Raw genomic sequence first — 16,338 nt, forward strand, 5'->3', positions numbered from 1 at the left:
ATCATACACTAAGTTACATATATATATATATACAGTTCTATACAGAGAGTTAGTTCACTCCATTTGATATTAAATAGGGTTGACTGAAAGAAGGGAAACACAGTGCAAGATTATGTTCATTTAGCGACCTCTAGCGGCATGAATGCAACAAGAAACATCCACAGTTCCATGAAATGGTATCGAATTGTTTAATGTAATTTGTTCCGAGTATTTGTTTGATTAGGTAGCTACAGGAAACACTGATGGTGCTCAAAACCGAATTAATATGAGTTCCTAACCACATTTGGAACTGCCACGTGCTTTCCGTAACATAACGCCAGCGCCTCTTACATTTATTTTTACGGACAACATAAGCTTTCAGTGAAGAGAAACTACAGTGATCTTTAATAAAATTTGAAAGTAAATGGAAAAGTTATGGCAGCGGTGGGATTCGAACCCACGCCCCCGAAGAGACTGGAGCCTTAATCCAGCGCCTTAGACCGCTCGGCCACGCTACCGTGTGTTACAAAGGTAGTCATATAACATTTTGAAGAACATTTCACCCACAGAAGCGTCTACAAGCATTTCGACGTAATTTATAAGCAGTAATAATTTATCATGGATGCGATTAAAGAAATTAGTAACTGTCATAGTTCACACATAGTTCGCGGTTATATTAGGTTCCGTTACACATAGATAAAACGAATGCCACAGCAATAAATCCAATTTATATATTTCTACATTTATTTGTCAACTGTATGTTTGTCTACCTGTAGCACCTTATCATCACAGCAAATTCCTCATGTGTAAAACAGTATTTGCTATTTGGTAAATGGTCAGCGTCACAAACTACAGCCTCCAGTTTTAACAATAATAACCTTTATAAAAGGAAATTTTTATTATTGCAGCATACGTTTTATTAGACTGATGGTTTTAGCTAGGTGTACCTAAACTGGCAACTGAGTGTATTTGATAACACTGTCCAAAATCATTAGCTCATAATCTTATGATATGCCATTCATGTTTGCATGGTATTGAAGAAAAAAAATCATTACATGTACACAAATCCTTGTATGATATTTATTAGAAATTTAAAGTGTAGCTTGAGGCAAAATAAAACATGCTTTCCATCCCAACCCTCAAACACCTCATCTTAAACTATTTGAGAATATACACAGCTTGAGGCGGTCTAACAGTAGTACTTTGGTGTCAACACCGTCAGATACAGAAATCCAAAATATAGCTGGGTCCATTTTTAAAAGTTTTAGAAAAGGGAATGACAATAAAAACACCTCTAGACAACATACATCACATAGACATAGTGATATCACACTGTACAATATAAAAAAAGTTGGTATGCATTTATACCCATCATAAAATGTGCCAGAATAATGGCAGTTTAAAGCCCATGGCAGTGGAACCAAAACATGCTGGTCCAGAGTCTGTTGTGAAGGACAGATAAAGCACCCCCACAGAAGGAGGTACACAGGCGGGCTCAGGATTTATTGGTGGGGCAGATGGGGGGTAGGACTCTGCGGGAGTTGGCGCGTACCCACGGGTGGTCAATGACACACTGTAGTGAGAGACGATCGATGGGGTTGTGGCGGAGCAGCTTGGAGATCAGGTCCTTTGCACCATCCGAGATGTTTCTAGGGAACTTTAAATCCACCTGTAAACAGTAACATAACATCCATTAAATCTGAACCATGACAAAGAACTATTGCCTGATGCCAGGTGCATAACAAAACAGTCAGCTCATGGTTTAGTATACTACAGGGTTCAAGGATTGAAACACTAAAGAATTTGATTATCAGTTAATCATTCCTAAGACCATGACTCAGAAGCATAGATGTGAACAACCATGCTGGCCAATTACTGTTAATTTGCAAATGGCTTTTATATATTAGACACCCAACACCAACCTTCATAATTCTTTTGTATGTTTCTGAATGGCTGGCAGTTTCAAAAGGTGGGTTGCCGACCAAGCATTCATAGCAGAGGACCCCAATGCACCACAGGTCGACCTTCTCAGTGTGAGTGTGACCCTCAATCATCTCTGGAGGGAGGTAATCCAGTGTCCCGCACATTGTACGACGTCTGAATGGGTTTAAAAGAAAAAGTTGAGCAGGGAAAGCAGAGAAGCAGCAACAAGCAGATTTGTGTGACATGATACCGCAGTATTGAGCAGTTGGTCTGTTGACTAATGGATTGTGGTTCCTCACCTTAGAGAAGGTGCATGGACAGACCAACCAAAATCAGCAATTTTCAGCTCTCCACGATAGCCGAGAAGCAGATTCTCTGGTTTGATGTCTCGATGAATCACTTTCCTCTCATGGCAGTACAGCAGTGCATCGGATATCTCCTCCATGTACTGGAAATGTAAAAGAGGTTGGCATCACAACAAGATTCTAACACTTAAATATAAACTATTCAAGATCATTAAAACAAGATCGTAAAAGTCCAGTAGTCAAACTGCCCTTCTAACACAGGGAGAGAATTTGCAAATGACTCTCCAAAAACTTACAAACTATATTTACTGACTAAAAGCAATAATAGCACAAACGAAAAGCTCTGCTTTTTAAAAGCCCGTATCTTACCGTGGCAGTACGATTTTCATCAAATCTTCCACATCTCTGCAGCTCCTTGTACATTTCACCACGTGGAGCGTACTCAAGCACCAAAAATACCCTCTTTCGGTCATGGAAATAATTGTAGAAGCGCAAGATGTTGGGGTGCCTGCAAAACAGAAATACATTTTAAGTTAGTATGTTCATAGCCTAAGGCAAGCTGTTTTAGATTTGCAATAAATTGTACTAAACATTTCCAATACTGCACGGTCCATCAAAAACTTTGAGTGCAGTGATGTTCTTCTCTAATATGCACTAAAGGCTCCGGACAAACAACTCACTACTGTTTTTAGTTAGCTCAAAATGTATCTAACCTATAAATAATTATTGTGAGCGTTTGATAAGTGTTCCTGTAATCAGACGGTAGCAAATATCCTGCAAGGAAGTTGTACTGTGGGACAATTTTCCCATATTTAAGCCTATCAAGTACTCCTTAGTTTGAGGAAGACAAATATATTGTTGAGATTATGAAAATGCTTTTCAAAGATACTCACTTGAGATGTGCCTGAATCTCAATCTCCCTCCTGAGTTGATGCTCCACACACTCCTTTTCCATCTGTGACTTGAACAACACCTTCAGTGCCACGACGGATTGCAGCTTCTTCACCCTTGCGAGGTAGACATTACCAAATTTGCCCTTCCCCAGTGGACGACCAATGTCAAAATCATCGATAGTGATTTTCCTGAGGAAGTTACAAAGATGGATATTGTCATGTTAACCATTCAAATTGTAGAGGCAATCACTTGATGTTTGAAAGCATTACAAAAAAACTGAACTGAAAACCAACACACAACTCAAGAACTACAAAGGGAAAGGGTTGCAACGTTATGAGATTTTCAGGTACTACCAAATACTGGTACTGATAAAAAATAACTGGAGTGACAAGGGGGCCGATTAGTACAAGCGTACTAGGCGATGTGTCAGCAGTGCACAGGTAGACCTGAACATTTTGCTAGGAGAGCTAACACTGCATTTTGTGTCACAAAGTTAAGCAACAATGCTGAATTTCACATAAAATAAAAACAGTCCCAAACAGTGAGGAATACAGCTTATTCATTGTACACTTGTATTGGATCAGTACTCTGCATTGGCCGATACTCAATGCCCAGATATTGTGGCTGAAAAAGTAGTATCAATGCATCCCTATTAATTTTAAATGTACTGTAACCATGTAACCAAAATGCTCACAAGACCTGACTAAACTTACTTGAAACTTTAATTTATTTCTTTAATTTTTTTTTTTTATAAATGACATGCGTGTAAAAACTCTCCCTTTTGAAAAATTAATAAAAGATGCACATGTGCATGTTAGATTCTCCTTCTGGTTGCATTTCCCCACCTAATACCATGGATAAGCAAATGTCTATACTATGATGTGAATTTTAAATACTGTGAAGCTGGTATACTGCAGCAACCCTACAAGGTAATATACTTACTTTGATGCTGAACTGGAGGATGACCCAACACACTCTCTCCCAGGGCCTAAAAAGGATAATACAATCAAAACATGTACATTTCTTGAGGTATCTGTTGTCTGTATGCAAGCAGGGTAATTTTACCTGTGATGGCACTTCTGTCCATCTCTGCTCGTGGCTTCACCTGAACACGCTGTGGGCCTGCCACCATACTAGGGGTTGTGAACTGATATTCAGAAGCAAACACAGTATTAGGAAGTTTGCAGTATGTTTTTTGTTAAGCCAATACTACTTTCAAATATTTTCATAATACCAGCATTCTGATTATACAATTTGGTAGTACAGTTGCTGGTAATCAAATATATACTTTAAAAAAACAAATATTACATCTTACCGGTCTCTGAAAACCCCTGGGCTCATAGTTTTCCTTATTCTGTAAACATAAACAAGCTTGCATTAATTTACAGTGTATTTTCCTGATACTCATTTTCAGCTTTGAGTTTTGTTTGTTATTTAAGACAATGCTTAAACAATGCACAGCATTTTATTGGTAGTAACGTTCACTGAAGGCTATATTAGGGTTTAGCAGAAACATCTTTCAGTATAATGCAGTCTACAACAATAAAAACTATTAGAATCAAAGACATAATCTCTGAGCCCCAAAAACGTATGTGATCTGCACTGTTGCAATAAATTGCATTAGACTGTGTTCCTTTTGGCCTGGTATTTCAGTGTACATTTCTAATACCATATTGTCAAAAGATCTGCTATGTATGGTATTATGGGGGAAAATGGAGTAGTCTGTAGCCTTAACAATTGAGTCGTAATTATTTTACTAACTTTTAATGTTTATTAATAGGTAACAAAATACCATTTGTTAATTAAACCAACTATACTTTAACACCAAAAGATTTTCATGTTTTTTATTTTCAGACTTGTATCATCTACATCAAGTACCTGCAAGTGCTTGTTGTTCGTGCAGTAAGCAAGGTTACTTATGCTCCATCTAAAAACTAACGTTACAAAGGTCCAGCAAATTAGGCTACTGTTTGCGTAACGTTAGACTAACGTTGGTAACGTTACCCTTGCCTCATGTTGGCAGTCTGAACAGCACATGTTAATATATATAATTTGCTCTGTGTACATGGTAAACTGCCTGTTATTATTTTAACACAAGATTACGTGTCATTATGCTAAATTAGCTTAAGAAGGTAACGTTAGCAAACCCAACGCTAACGTTAGCTAACGTTTACAATCTGTATCAACTTAAGCAATATAACATTAAGTTCATTGTGCTCATCTTTTGCATAATCTTATTTCGATATAAAACACAAGAAAACTTACCTGCATCGTACTGAAGAACTGTATTATGAACGTTTTAGCGAAGAAAGCCCAGGCTTTACTATTAAAAACTTCCTCAGCCGCCAACGATTTCAAAATGCTACCCCTCACGAATCTGATTGGTCGGTATGATACACACAGAATGCTCCCATTGGTCAGAATTGTTGAAAAAGAAAGCGTGGGATTGGTGTACACTGACGCTTGTCAGCCGTCGACCTGCCCTCACTTCCTATGAATGCTCGTTCATCCGGGTAATCTACGGTCTTCAGTACCAACACTACTGTTTTCTTTATAAACCTGGCCAAATTAACTAAATCCTATTGCCTTTACGTGTCCTTAATAAAACGGAATACATACGTTTTTGCCTGTGATGTCATCAGCTATCTTTAAATCCTTATAGCACATGAGGCAGGTCCTCAAGTCTCATTCAAATACAGCCCTTTATCTTTGGTTCCTGCTGACTGCATGTTATATTGACATATCTTACTGACTACTATAATTACAAAAACCTGGTGTTCCTTGGTAAGAGGTGATGTTTTAATTAATGAAAACATCTATGGCTGCAACCAACAATTATCATAATGAAATATCTGCAGGTCATGTTCACAATTAATCCATTAATTGTCTTTCTTATAAATAGTGAGACAATTTCTCAAGGCTCAAGGTGACTTCTTCAAATCACTTGTTTTGTCCAAAAATATTTACAATGTTGTAAAATAGCAGAAAAGCAGAAAATCAAGTCGATATGTGCAGGCTTGTTGATCAACCACTAAAAAGTCGGTCTATCAGTCAAAATTTATAGAATTGTGCAATTAACTAATAAAATACAAAGACAAATGATACTTCAGGATATATTTGTTCAAAATAGGTTTATTCAAAACAATTTCTCATTGTAACCTTTAATTGGTTGGTTTAAATACAACATAATTCATGTCAGTGACACAGATCTTCCATGTTTCCCCCCCATTAATACAATGTACAGACATCTACAATTCAGGTTTCTTATTTCATAATTTCTAAAAATCATATAGAAAACAAATGGGCAAGTAACAGGGAATTGGGACTTGATAAAGATCAATTTAAATACGTTATGCTTGTCTTCTGTTACACCAAAACCAAACACCTGCTTGTAACGGATATTTTTCTGAATATATACATTATTGAAAAGGAGTGAAGGAACAGGAAACAGGTGGCTCATTGCCAGCAGTATGCTTTAGTTCTCTGCCTTTGTAGCTGACACCTGCTTATGTCTTTACAGTCTAGCAGTGGTAGTTCGAAATTTTGTTTCAAATTGTGACTGAGTTTAAAAGAGTATGCTAAAAACATGTTTGTGTCCACATGTGCCAGACCTGTATTAGCTTTTTTTTTAAACCATGTGAGCAATTAATCTGGAAGTGAGACTGCCCTGAAGCAGTAGGGATGGACGATTTGACCATATATAGCATGGGATGATATAAATTTGTCTACCTGTCTATCTAAGATTTTTCAAACCGCTTATAAAGTTGTAGCTCTAATGTTAATGTGTTTGTCACTGAGGCAATGTTACAAATCAAAGAACAAGACTGCTTTGTGGCAAAATGTTTTTTTCCCATCACTGTGATGAAGTACCTTAATTTTGGGGGATTTTTTTAATTTGCAGGATTAGCCATCAGTCTTTCGTGTATGGTCATTTTATACATAAAGAGTTTCTCTGTTGATTTTCCATAAAAATATAGAAGTAAGCTTGTATTCAAGTTTGAAGAACAATGGTTTGGAAATATCCTAGTCTAGTTATATGCATAACACAATAATAAAACTTAAATAATTCATTATAGCAATAATGCAATATAAAATTGCATATGCCTGTGTGAAAAGACATTTTATCCAGATTGGCCACTTGTATGCTGCAGTTCTGAAGACTGAATTTATTCTGCATTGATCTGAACAGAGCAGTTGGTGAAAACTAGTATACAGGATGGCAGCAGGACAGCCAGTGAGCGACGCAAACTTGGAATAGGATCATTCTTATCTGGCGTCTTGTTCTCATCATTGCTGCTGTCTGCACCTGCAGCTTCCTCTCTGTCCTGCTCTTCACCTCCACCACCCTCCCCCTCCACCACTGGTGGACACTGCCGAGGCTGGAAGATCACGTCTAAAAACTCCAGCCGGCAGAGCCCACGAAGCATCCTGCAGCTCCGCACTATCTGCATCTCACTGAGTGTGCAGGCCCACAGGCACAGACATTTCAGGTCTTTCAAACGGCTGGCACAGAGCAAACCTGGCCCCACCTCCTTACCACCCAGACTCAGCTCCTCCAGTCCGAGCCATCCTGCCCCCAGCCCAAGGGAGGCCATCTGTAACTGGTAGCCTTGCCGCCCAGTGATGCCTATTTCCAGATACTTGAGTCTGGAAAGTCCTTCCACGCCACAAGTGCCATCCTTGGTAGCACAGCTCCTGAGCCCGTTAGCAGTCACACGAAAGGTGTCACGCAGCTCCAATCGACTGAGCCTCTCCCATGATTTCAGACTCTGCAGATGCTGGTCTGTGAAAGAGGGTACGTTGTTAAGGATTAACCTCTCAATACCAATCCCAGATGGAGAGCCAGGTCCTTTTCCTTTCTGATCCCTTCTCTGCTGTTGAGCACCAACACTGGATGTGGCTTCTGCTCGTTCTTGGGAACTAGCAGATGAAGTAGGTGTCTGGTTGAAAAATTCACGAGGCAGCTCACAGCCACGTAGCTCCAGCACCTGCAAAGAAGGAGGTAGGAGCTGGCAACTGGGCAGACTTCTCAGGTCTGCATGCAGGAGATAGAGCTTACTCAGGCGAGGGCACTTTGTGGACAAAGCTTTGAGCCAAGACTCAGAGAGGAAGGTGCCCCCTCGGGCAGAAAGCAGCAAACCACGCAACCGGAGACACCTTAGTCCGCAACCCAGGTACTGACGCAGCAGGAGCCAAAGTATGCGGGATGTCACCTAATCACAATGAACAATGTTGAGGCCAGGGGTTGAAAGACAAAATAGACACATACAACCCATTTGTAATAGCTTACAGCATAAAAATTTAAATGTTAGGAACCAAAGAGATTTAAAATATGAATTTAAAGACATGAATAATAGGTAGGTCAAGATGAGCAAGGAGGACAATGATGAGTATACATATTTAGTGAAACAGTGGTGGAGAACATGAATGTTTTTCAGGGCAAGTCTTGTTTCTACTGGAAGTCTGTTCCAGCTCTGTGGAGCATAGTTACTAAATGGTGCTTCTCCATGTTTAGTCTGGGCTCTGGGACCAGATGATCTGAGAGTCCAAGGGGGTTCATATGGTAAAATACAGTCAGATATGTATTTTACATATCAGTAATTTAACTTGTATTCTATGACACACTCGAAGTGCAGGGAGTATTCATTCCTCTTCGTTTTGTAAGGAATATTGTTCATATTATGATCATTTTCAAAATTTCAAAGTTTAACCTTGAGTTCCTGATTCCACCACGATTCCTGACTTGGTTTTAGGTTTTCAAAGACAAAGAGTTCTGATGAGCGCTCACTCTCAACTCAGCCTTTGTTCTTTATAGCCAAAGAAAGTGGTAAAGTTAATGCTATTGGAGCACGGCTATTTTATCAGATTGCATAGATTCTTCATTGTGGACATGTGGTGAAATTAACACGACACTGTACGAAAAGACGAATTAATAGAAGGGTAACTTAAAGCCGCATTGCCAGTGACATTCTTACCCCTTTCCATGCAGTCAGATCGACGAATCTCCACAGTCTTTGGTCTTTCACAAGGCGTTTCCATCTCTTGCACACTCTAAAAAACACCGTAAAAAACAACAAATAACTCCATGACGTGAAATGAATCACAACAAAGGCAAAGCTGGCAACTCTGTTACTGACTTTTGTTTCGCAAGACGAATAACTGGTAACGTTAAATTAGGCTCAGCAAAGTTAACTTCCCCTTACCTTCCAGCTCTAACGAGCTCCCGTACGCTCAGATACGACAATACGTCAATTAAAATGTTTTCGGGAAAGTAGTCCAGGTTACAGGGTTTAAATTCATCCATTTTGTAAACAAAACTCTTTAAACCTTCGACACGGACTACTATCCTGACGCACACGGGTTGCGCTCACATCAGCAGTCCCCAGTGAACAGATACCCGCTCACTGTAGGACCTAGCAGATAATTGCCGAAAAAATATATCATTCTTCTTTACGCTCAACATAGCGTTCACCGGCCAAAACCAGTCTTGCTTTCAGTAAACACCTGTCAAATATAGGACAGTAATTATTTGGTGAACGTATTTGAAATCATCCCGGTGAAGCGGTATTGCCACCTAACGTTCGTTAGGTAAACAGTCCAGTGCGCCTGCGCGGTTTACCGGACAAGATGGCGACCAGTAATGGTGGAGGAATGGAAGTGGATGGGGCAGGCAAGTATTTCTCACTTATCTTATACTTTCTGCCTGATTTCAACACGAAACTCTACGCAGATTGTCGCATTTGTTTTACATTCGTGTTACGAGTGACCGAGGGTGGTGAATTTGTGGTGTTACAGGTTGTAACTAGGTAGCGAGCTTGCTGACATAAGCAGGTTAACGTAACTGTTAATTACTCGGCTCTTCTGTAAAGCTGTCAACAAATTTATCACTTTGGATATTTGAGTCTTTCTTATTCTCTCTTACTGGAGTTTGCGTCAGAAATGTAAACCGTGGTTTGTCTGCACAGGCCGTTTTGAGGAAAACCCAGCTGCCTACCTGTAACAACAACCCAATCTCAAATTAGGGTTGGTCGTGGACGTCTGCTGTGCATGAGATGGACGACATATCGATATATCTATCGTTCAGTATTTATAATTTAAATCTTAAATTGATGTCTTTATCTAAGGTTATGCTGACCATTGTTTTAGCGGAACATTTTTCCAGCATTGAATTGAACAACTGTCAAACATAGCAACAGCATACCAGCTTCAATGATGTTTTATTATTAGATTTTGTAACGTTATTCATTAAATACCAATAAGTTATATATTATAAGATATAACTGTCTGCCCTACTTAGCATGTTATCAAATGTTTGTGCTTATAAGTTGCCCACGACTAATTTTTAATGAAAGTCTGGATAATAAATCTGCTGATATTATATTTGAACACAGTTGCATATCATTAGCACCATTTTTTGATAATTTTGAGATACACTATATCTGTTACATTAGCTAATATCTACCTACAGTTTTATTGATCTGGCTCTACTGTTATATTGGCTTGGCATCAAACACAGGTCACTGCGTCCCTACTTGTCATATTGGCAAATAGGGCTGCAACTAAGGATTATTTTCATTATTGACTAATCTGTCAATTATTTTCACGATTAATCGACTAATCATTTAGTCTATAAAATGCGAAGAAATTGTGAAAAATGCTCATCACTATTTTCCAGAGCACAAAGTGACATCTTTGATTTGTTTCTTTTATCCAACCAACAGTCCCAAACAAACCCAAAGACTCTTCGTTTACTATCATAAATGACAAAGAATATCAGCGATTCTTCACATTAAAGATGAAACCAGCCACATTTTTGCTTAAAAAATGAAAGATTAAGTGATTATCACAATAGTTTTAGATTCATTTTCTTTCAATCGACTAATCGTTGCAGCTCTATTGGCAAATGTTTGTGGTTGTAGTTTGCAACAGTTATCTGCATTTATTTGGGTTTTGAATCAGATTAATTTTCTTGATTAACTAATTAGTGAGCTATGAAATATCAGGAAATTGTGAAAAATGTTCCAGAACCCAAGGGGACAAACAATAGTCCAAAACTAAAGTTATTCACTTTACAATGATATAAAGTAGAAAAGCTGATAATTTTATGTCAAGCATCTGATCAATTAATCATCAACTTGCTGTAATGTTAAAGCCCCCGTTGTTTTTGTCTCCGTGTGACTGTAGCCAGCCCCAGTGTTATGGCCTCAGGGGTCACTGGGAGTGTTTCTGTGGCCTTACACCCTCTGGTTATCCTCAACATATCCGACCACTGGATACGCATCCGCTCACAAGAGGGGCGACCAATGCAGGGTAGGTGTGACAACACTATGCAATGATTACAGCATGTAGTCAGTAACGTAATGTACAGTTGTCTCATGTTCAGCTTGGTTGTTCTGTCACTGAGTGTAATGAAACAGGTCATTATAACAGATGTTCATTGTGTTTTTTGTCCTGCTCAGTGATTGGAGCCCTGATCGGGAAGCAGGAGGGGAGAAACATCGAGGTGATGAACTCCTTTGAGTTGCTGTCTCACACCATAGATGACCGTGTGCATATTGACAAGGAGTACTATTACACCAAGGAGGAACAATGTAAGTGGTTTGTGTAAAAAGCTGATAAGACATGAACTTTCATTTTCAGATCAGCTGATGTAGAGATATAGATGAATATATGTTTGTTTCTCCTTTGACAAGTTTATTGTAAGGGTCCAGAGGTGACTTGCTGAATTGAATAAAACACGTCATAGCGTAGCATAAAAAGATTGTAAGTCAGTATTTGGGTAACAAACTTGTGTCCGATTGCTTCACCAAGGGATAGCAACATAAGATTCAGTTATTTATAAATGATTACTCATTAGTCAAATATGTCAGGTGCTTGCTGTAGTTTTCTTGTAATATTTCCTTTTGTCTCTCAGTCAAACAAGTCTTCAAGGAAATGGAGTTCCTGGGCTGGTACACCACAGGTGGACCCCCTGACCAATCAGATATTCATATTCACAAGCAGGTAGGCAAAAGTTAAAGGTGCTATAGGATCAGATGCTGACTGACTGAATTAGTGGCAAGCTGCAGCTACTTTAAGACTCAAAGCAAGGCTTTCCTGCTGCAGCATTGCCCTCAATTGGTCAGATACATGGGCTACAACGTTTAGACTGCTCTGCTATTTACAGTTAATAGCAGAGCAGTAGTGTTGATATTGTAGATATTCTGACATGTTTTGTTAATGATTCATGTTCAGCCAATACAAAAATTGTGATTACTGAATTCCAATACATAAAAGTAAAATCATCTTAAAGTCTGATGGTCAGATTGTGTACGCTACATTTTCCCACTGTTATTTCCCTCTTCTCTGCCAGGTGTGTGAGATCATTGAGAGCCCTCTCTTCCTCAAGCTGAACCCAATGACAAAACACACCGATGTAAGTTTCTCTGCCTTTTCACTTCAAGAAAGAGAAAATACCATAAATGTGTTACAGCTGGTTTAAACATTGTGTCCTTTTCTCCTTCAGCTTCCTGTTAGTGTTTATGAATCTGTGATTGACATCATCAGTGGCGAGGTACTGCTTTGATAATTTCATATTATCTATATGTTCTGTCCTGCAGCAGTGAGCCAGTTTCCCACAGAGAATTGTTTAAGTTTAATCTGATGTGTTTTTTGTTTAATGTAGGCTACCATGTTGTTTGCCGAGCTCACGTACACTCTGGCTACAGAGGAAGCAGAGAGGATTGGTGTTGACCACGTTGCTCGGATGACCGCCACCGGCACAGGAGAAAACTCAACAGGTGAGAGAGTTCTTAATGTTCTCCTCCCCTTTTTGAAGATTAAACACAGTGAGTGAGTACGCATGCACTCCAATGACCTGTTAGCTGTTTTTTAAAATTTCTTTTATAAGCATTGTTTACTCAACATAAAAGCCGTTATCTCAAACTTATGAAGTCCAAAAGAAATGGCTATTTTAGCCGGTTGTGTCAGTAGCAATGTTCTAACTACTTTGTACTGTATATTTGTGAGTAGAATATGAAGAGGCTCCGCATTCAAAATGAAAGATTAAAAAATACAGACTTGGAAGAGCAGCTGAACATTAGTCTTAGCTCTGGACTGTAATGGATTATCTTGTTTTCAAGATGTACTTATTTACATAATCCCCTGTACACAAAGGACTCATTTCTGGAGGATTTGAGGATACAATTGTAATTTTTTTTCTGTAGAAAGTGTAGGAAATCCTGGCGTCTCTTACCTGTGGTTAGGTGAAGTCTGATTATTCAGTGCATACTTGGTGAATTTTCTGCCATATACTGGTATCAGTACTTTATACTGTAAAAAGTATTTGGTAGATCTAACTAAAACACCCAGTTTGTATTTATAAGAGAAAAGTTATCAAAATCTCTGAAGTTAAAATGTAACGAGTAAAATGAAGACTTCATAATTTTGAAGCAGATTCCAGGCTCTTCTATACTTTGCACACTAGACATTTGAATTACAGATGTGTTGTGATTGTTGCCACATATTAAGTTAAAGATTGTTTGTACGGATGTCTCATATAAAAGCATTGCAATTCCTTACAGAAGAATAAAAGTGTGAAAAATGAAGACATAGATCAAGTAGAAACCAAGCCACACAAAACAGTGGGCAGGGGGAACAATATAATAATAAACTAAACACAATGTTGTTAATTTATACTTAAAAGAAGATGGTTAAGGTGCAAACATCAAAACAGCAGGCAGTTTCAATTCTCTATCTAAATGTGGAGGAAATGGTTGTCCTGTGATCTGACTAATATTAGACAGTCATTAAAAATGAATTCTATCTTTGAATAGGTTTTAACTCCAGTAACCTCTCTGTCTTCTCTGTTAGTTGCTGAACACCTTGTAGTCCAGCATAGTGCGATAAAGATGCTCCACAGCCGGGTGAAGATCATTCTAGAGTACGTCAAAGCCGTGGAAACAGGTGAGAGGACGACAGGACCTTTTTTAATGACGCCGTAAGAGCAAAGAATGGGAAAATATGTCTGGAAAACAGCTGTTTTTTTTCCGTTCCCCACTTTTACAGCGTTAAGAGAGGCCTCTCAAACACACCTCCATAATTACAAGCCCCTGATTCAATACGGTCTTGACAGGATGATCTTACCTCAGTTTTTTAGTATGCTTTAACTTGTTTGTTCTCTTTCCTGTCTGTCTGTTCATGTAATGCAGGAGAGGTGCCATTTAACCATGAGATCCTTCGAGAAGCGAACGCCCTGTGCCACAGACTGCCCGTCCTCAGCACCATTAAATTCAAAACTGACTTCTATGATGTAAGCAAGCTTTCATGTACCTTCACAAATAAAATGTTTTTTAATATAGTAGCATTGAACAAAATCATAACATTACACATAAAGGACAAGATAACAGTACAATGATCCCTAAACTATAGATTATCCTTATGTATAAGCATTGTCCATACAATGTGTGTTTCAGTGGACAGAGTTTTGAGCATAATCCAGAGGTCTGCCATGTTTTCTCAAACTGTTCTTTGAAAAACCACATACCAGAGCTTCTATATATATCTTTATTTTTCAAAAGAGCAAAAACCACAACCAGGCACTAGTTTTTAGCAAATGTTTCTCAAACAGGGGGCTATTTTCAGCTGCGGATAAATATACTTTTTAATGTGCTAGTGAGTATTTTCAGCACCAGGATAGTGTATGTAGAATTGACTTGTGCCAATTTTCATAGTAATGAAGAAACATGTCACCCAACGCTACAGTGTGGTTCACGGATTTGTCTTTAATAGTTTTAGGACAACAGTTGAGGTCTATGACACAGATGAGAAGGGATATATGGATTTGGATACACAGACAATATTTGTGGGATAAATTCATTGTTGTTTTGGTCTTTTTAAATGATTTATTGACAACAATAAAAATATAGAATAACACTGTAGATTGTTTTTACTGGTGTAAATTCTTCAATTATGTATATTAAAAGATTTGAATTAGCATTTCAGATTGAAACATAAAAATTAAATATTAGACTGTTACTTAAAATCTGTGATCATAACTGTAACGCTCAGACAGTCTCTGTTTCTCTGTTGCATTGCCAAGAGAGTACTTTTCTATAACTGTGCATCTTTTTCCCCTGCAGCAATGTAATGACGTGGGCCTCATGGCTTATTTAGGCACCATCACCAAGACATGCAACAGTATGAACCAGTTCATCAACAAGTTCAATGTCCTGTACGACAGACAGGGCATCGGCCGGAGGATGAGAGGGCTGTTCTTTTGAGCTGGCAGTTAAAAGCAGAGAGACAAACAAGCACTGCAGTTTATTTTTCGTTCTTTTTTTTTTGTGTGTTTTGTTTTTATTTTGATTAGCTACAACAATTTCTCAACCCAGTTTATCATTTTCAACTACAAGTGTTTGTCAAAGCACTTAATTTCACCAATCAATAACTCATTCTTGGGTATGCACAGAAATAGATCCACTGTACATGGACGTTGTAATATTTTACCCCGTTTGTTTTATTGTTTAATGTTTCTGTATGTAATAAATGATCTGCTGATTTTTTTCACGGGACTTTGACTCTTTTACTTTCTAAGCTTAAATGATTATAATGAGGTTGACAGTATAATAACAGTACACAACACGCAGCTCATGAAAATGTCAGACCTGTGCTTTGAAAGGAGCTTATGAAAGTCAGCTATGTGGAGCTGCAGGTTTATTCTCAGGAGTGTTTGCAGTTAGCTCGTCTTTTGAAGTTGTGTTCCTGCTGTTCGATTGCCTTTGGAGGTTCGAACAGACAGTTATACGTGGCAGGAAAAGGGGGGCAGAGTCGGAGGTCTAATAGGAGTCAGCATTTTTATGGGTATTAAATGTACAGTGGAAGTAGACATAATGAACCCCAGCCTGCAAGTTGGCACCTTTACTTTACTAGTATGCTCTTACTTGCCACGTGGTGCTTGGAGGAGCAAACATTTTCTCTTGCAGTTTATTAAAAGTATGTTCAAAGTCAAAAATACATACTCATTCACTGACAAACTGTTTTGTGACACTTTATTATCTCATTACTCAAAAGTAATTAGCATTGCATGTGTTGATTGAAAAGTACTTTTTTTTAAAAACTAACAGTTATGGTAAATACATTAACAGTTGTGATTTTAAACAAATACTGTGACTTTTAGTACAGTTTGTATTCCATGACAGTAAATATGCAAGATGGTAAAATCCCTCAAAATAGGAAACTTTTGAAACTTAAAACTTAT

General features: G+C 38.4%; 2 protein-coding genes and 1 non-coding gene across 5 annotated transcripts; 1 reads left to right on the forward strand and 2 right to left on the reverse strand.

Annotated features, from left to right (window-relative positions):
• Positions 1 to 415: 415 nt before the first annotated feature.
• Positions 416 to 497, reverse strand: trnal-aag. Its single transcript has one exon. It is a non-coding gene; the product is annotated as a tRNA-Leu (tRNA).
• A 548-nt stretch (positions 498 to 1,045) lies between these two features.
• On the reverse strand, positions 1,046 to 9,601 carry aurkb (aurora kinase B). Of its 3 annotated transcripts, XM_038699403.1 has the most exons (10): positions 9,305 to 9,464; positions 9,077 to 9,152; positions 4,417 to 4,455; positions 4,167 to 4,248; positions 4,044 to 4,089; positions 3,101 to 3,289; positions 2,577 to 2,715; positions 2,202 to 2,350; positions 1,902 to 2,076; positions 1,046 to 1,648 (listed from the first exon to the last, which is right to left on the reverse strand). In XM_038699403.1, the coding sequence occupies exons 1-10, from the start codon at positions 9,403 to 9,405 to the stop codon at positions 1,475 to 1,477; spliced, it is 1,170 nt and encodes a 389-aa protein (XP_038555331.1). In that variant the 5' UTR covers positions 9,406 to 9,464; the 3' UTR covers positions 1,046 to 1,474. The 3 variants fall into 3 exon arrangements, with proteins under 3 accessions (XP_038555331.1, XP_038555332.1, XP_038555330.1); XM_038699404.1 differs by lacking the exons at positions 9,077 to 9,152; positions 9,305 to 9,464 and adding an exon at positions 5,367 to 5,489; XM_038699402.1 differs by lacking the exons at positions 1,046 to 1,648; positions 1,902 to 2,076; positions 2,202 to 2,350; ... (3 more) ...; positions 4,167 to 4,248; positions 4,417 to 4,455 and adding an exon at positions 6,214 to 8,314 and having other exon boundaries at positions 9,305 to 9,601.
• A 72-nt stretch (positions 9,602 to 9,673) lies between these two features.
• On the forward strand, positions 9,674 to 15,652 carry cops6 (COP9 signalosome subunit 6). The gene is made up of 10 exons (XM_038699405.1): positions 9,674 to 9,771; positions 11,286 to 11,411; positions 11,561 to 11,692; positions 12,016 to 12,104; positions 12,454 to 12,516; positions 12,607 to 12,654; positions 12,766 to 12,880; positions 13,953 to 14,045; positions 14,291 to 14,391; positions 15,221 to 15,652. The coding sequence occupies exons 1-10, from the start codon at positions 9,729 to 9,731 to the stop codon at positions 15,359 to 15,361; spliced, it is 951 nt and encodes a 316-aa protein (XP_038555333.1). The 5' UTR covers positions 9,674 to 9,728; the 3' UTR covers positions 15,362 to 15,652.
• Positions 15,653 to 16,338: the final 686 nt, after the last annotated feature.

The sequence above is a fragment of the Micropterus salmoides genome, unplaced genomic scaffold (genome assembly GCF_014851395.1).
Source record: "Micropterus salmoides isolate LMB-PRFRI ecotype aquatic unplaced genomic scaffold, ASM1485139v1 Ms_hic_scaffold_5, whole genome shotgun sequence".
NCBI classification, from domain to species: Eukaryota; Metazoa; Chordata; class Actinopteri; order Centrarchiformes; family Centrarchidae; genus Micropterus; species Micropterus salmoides.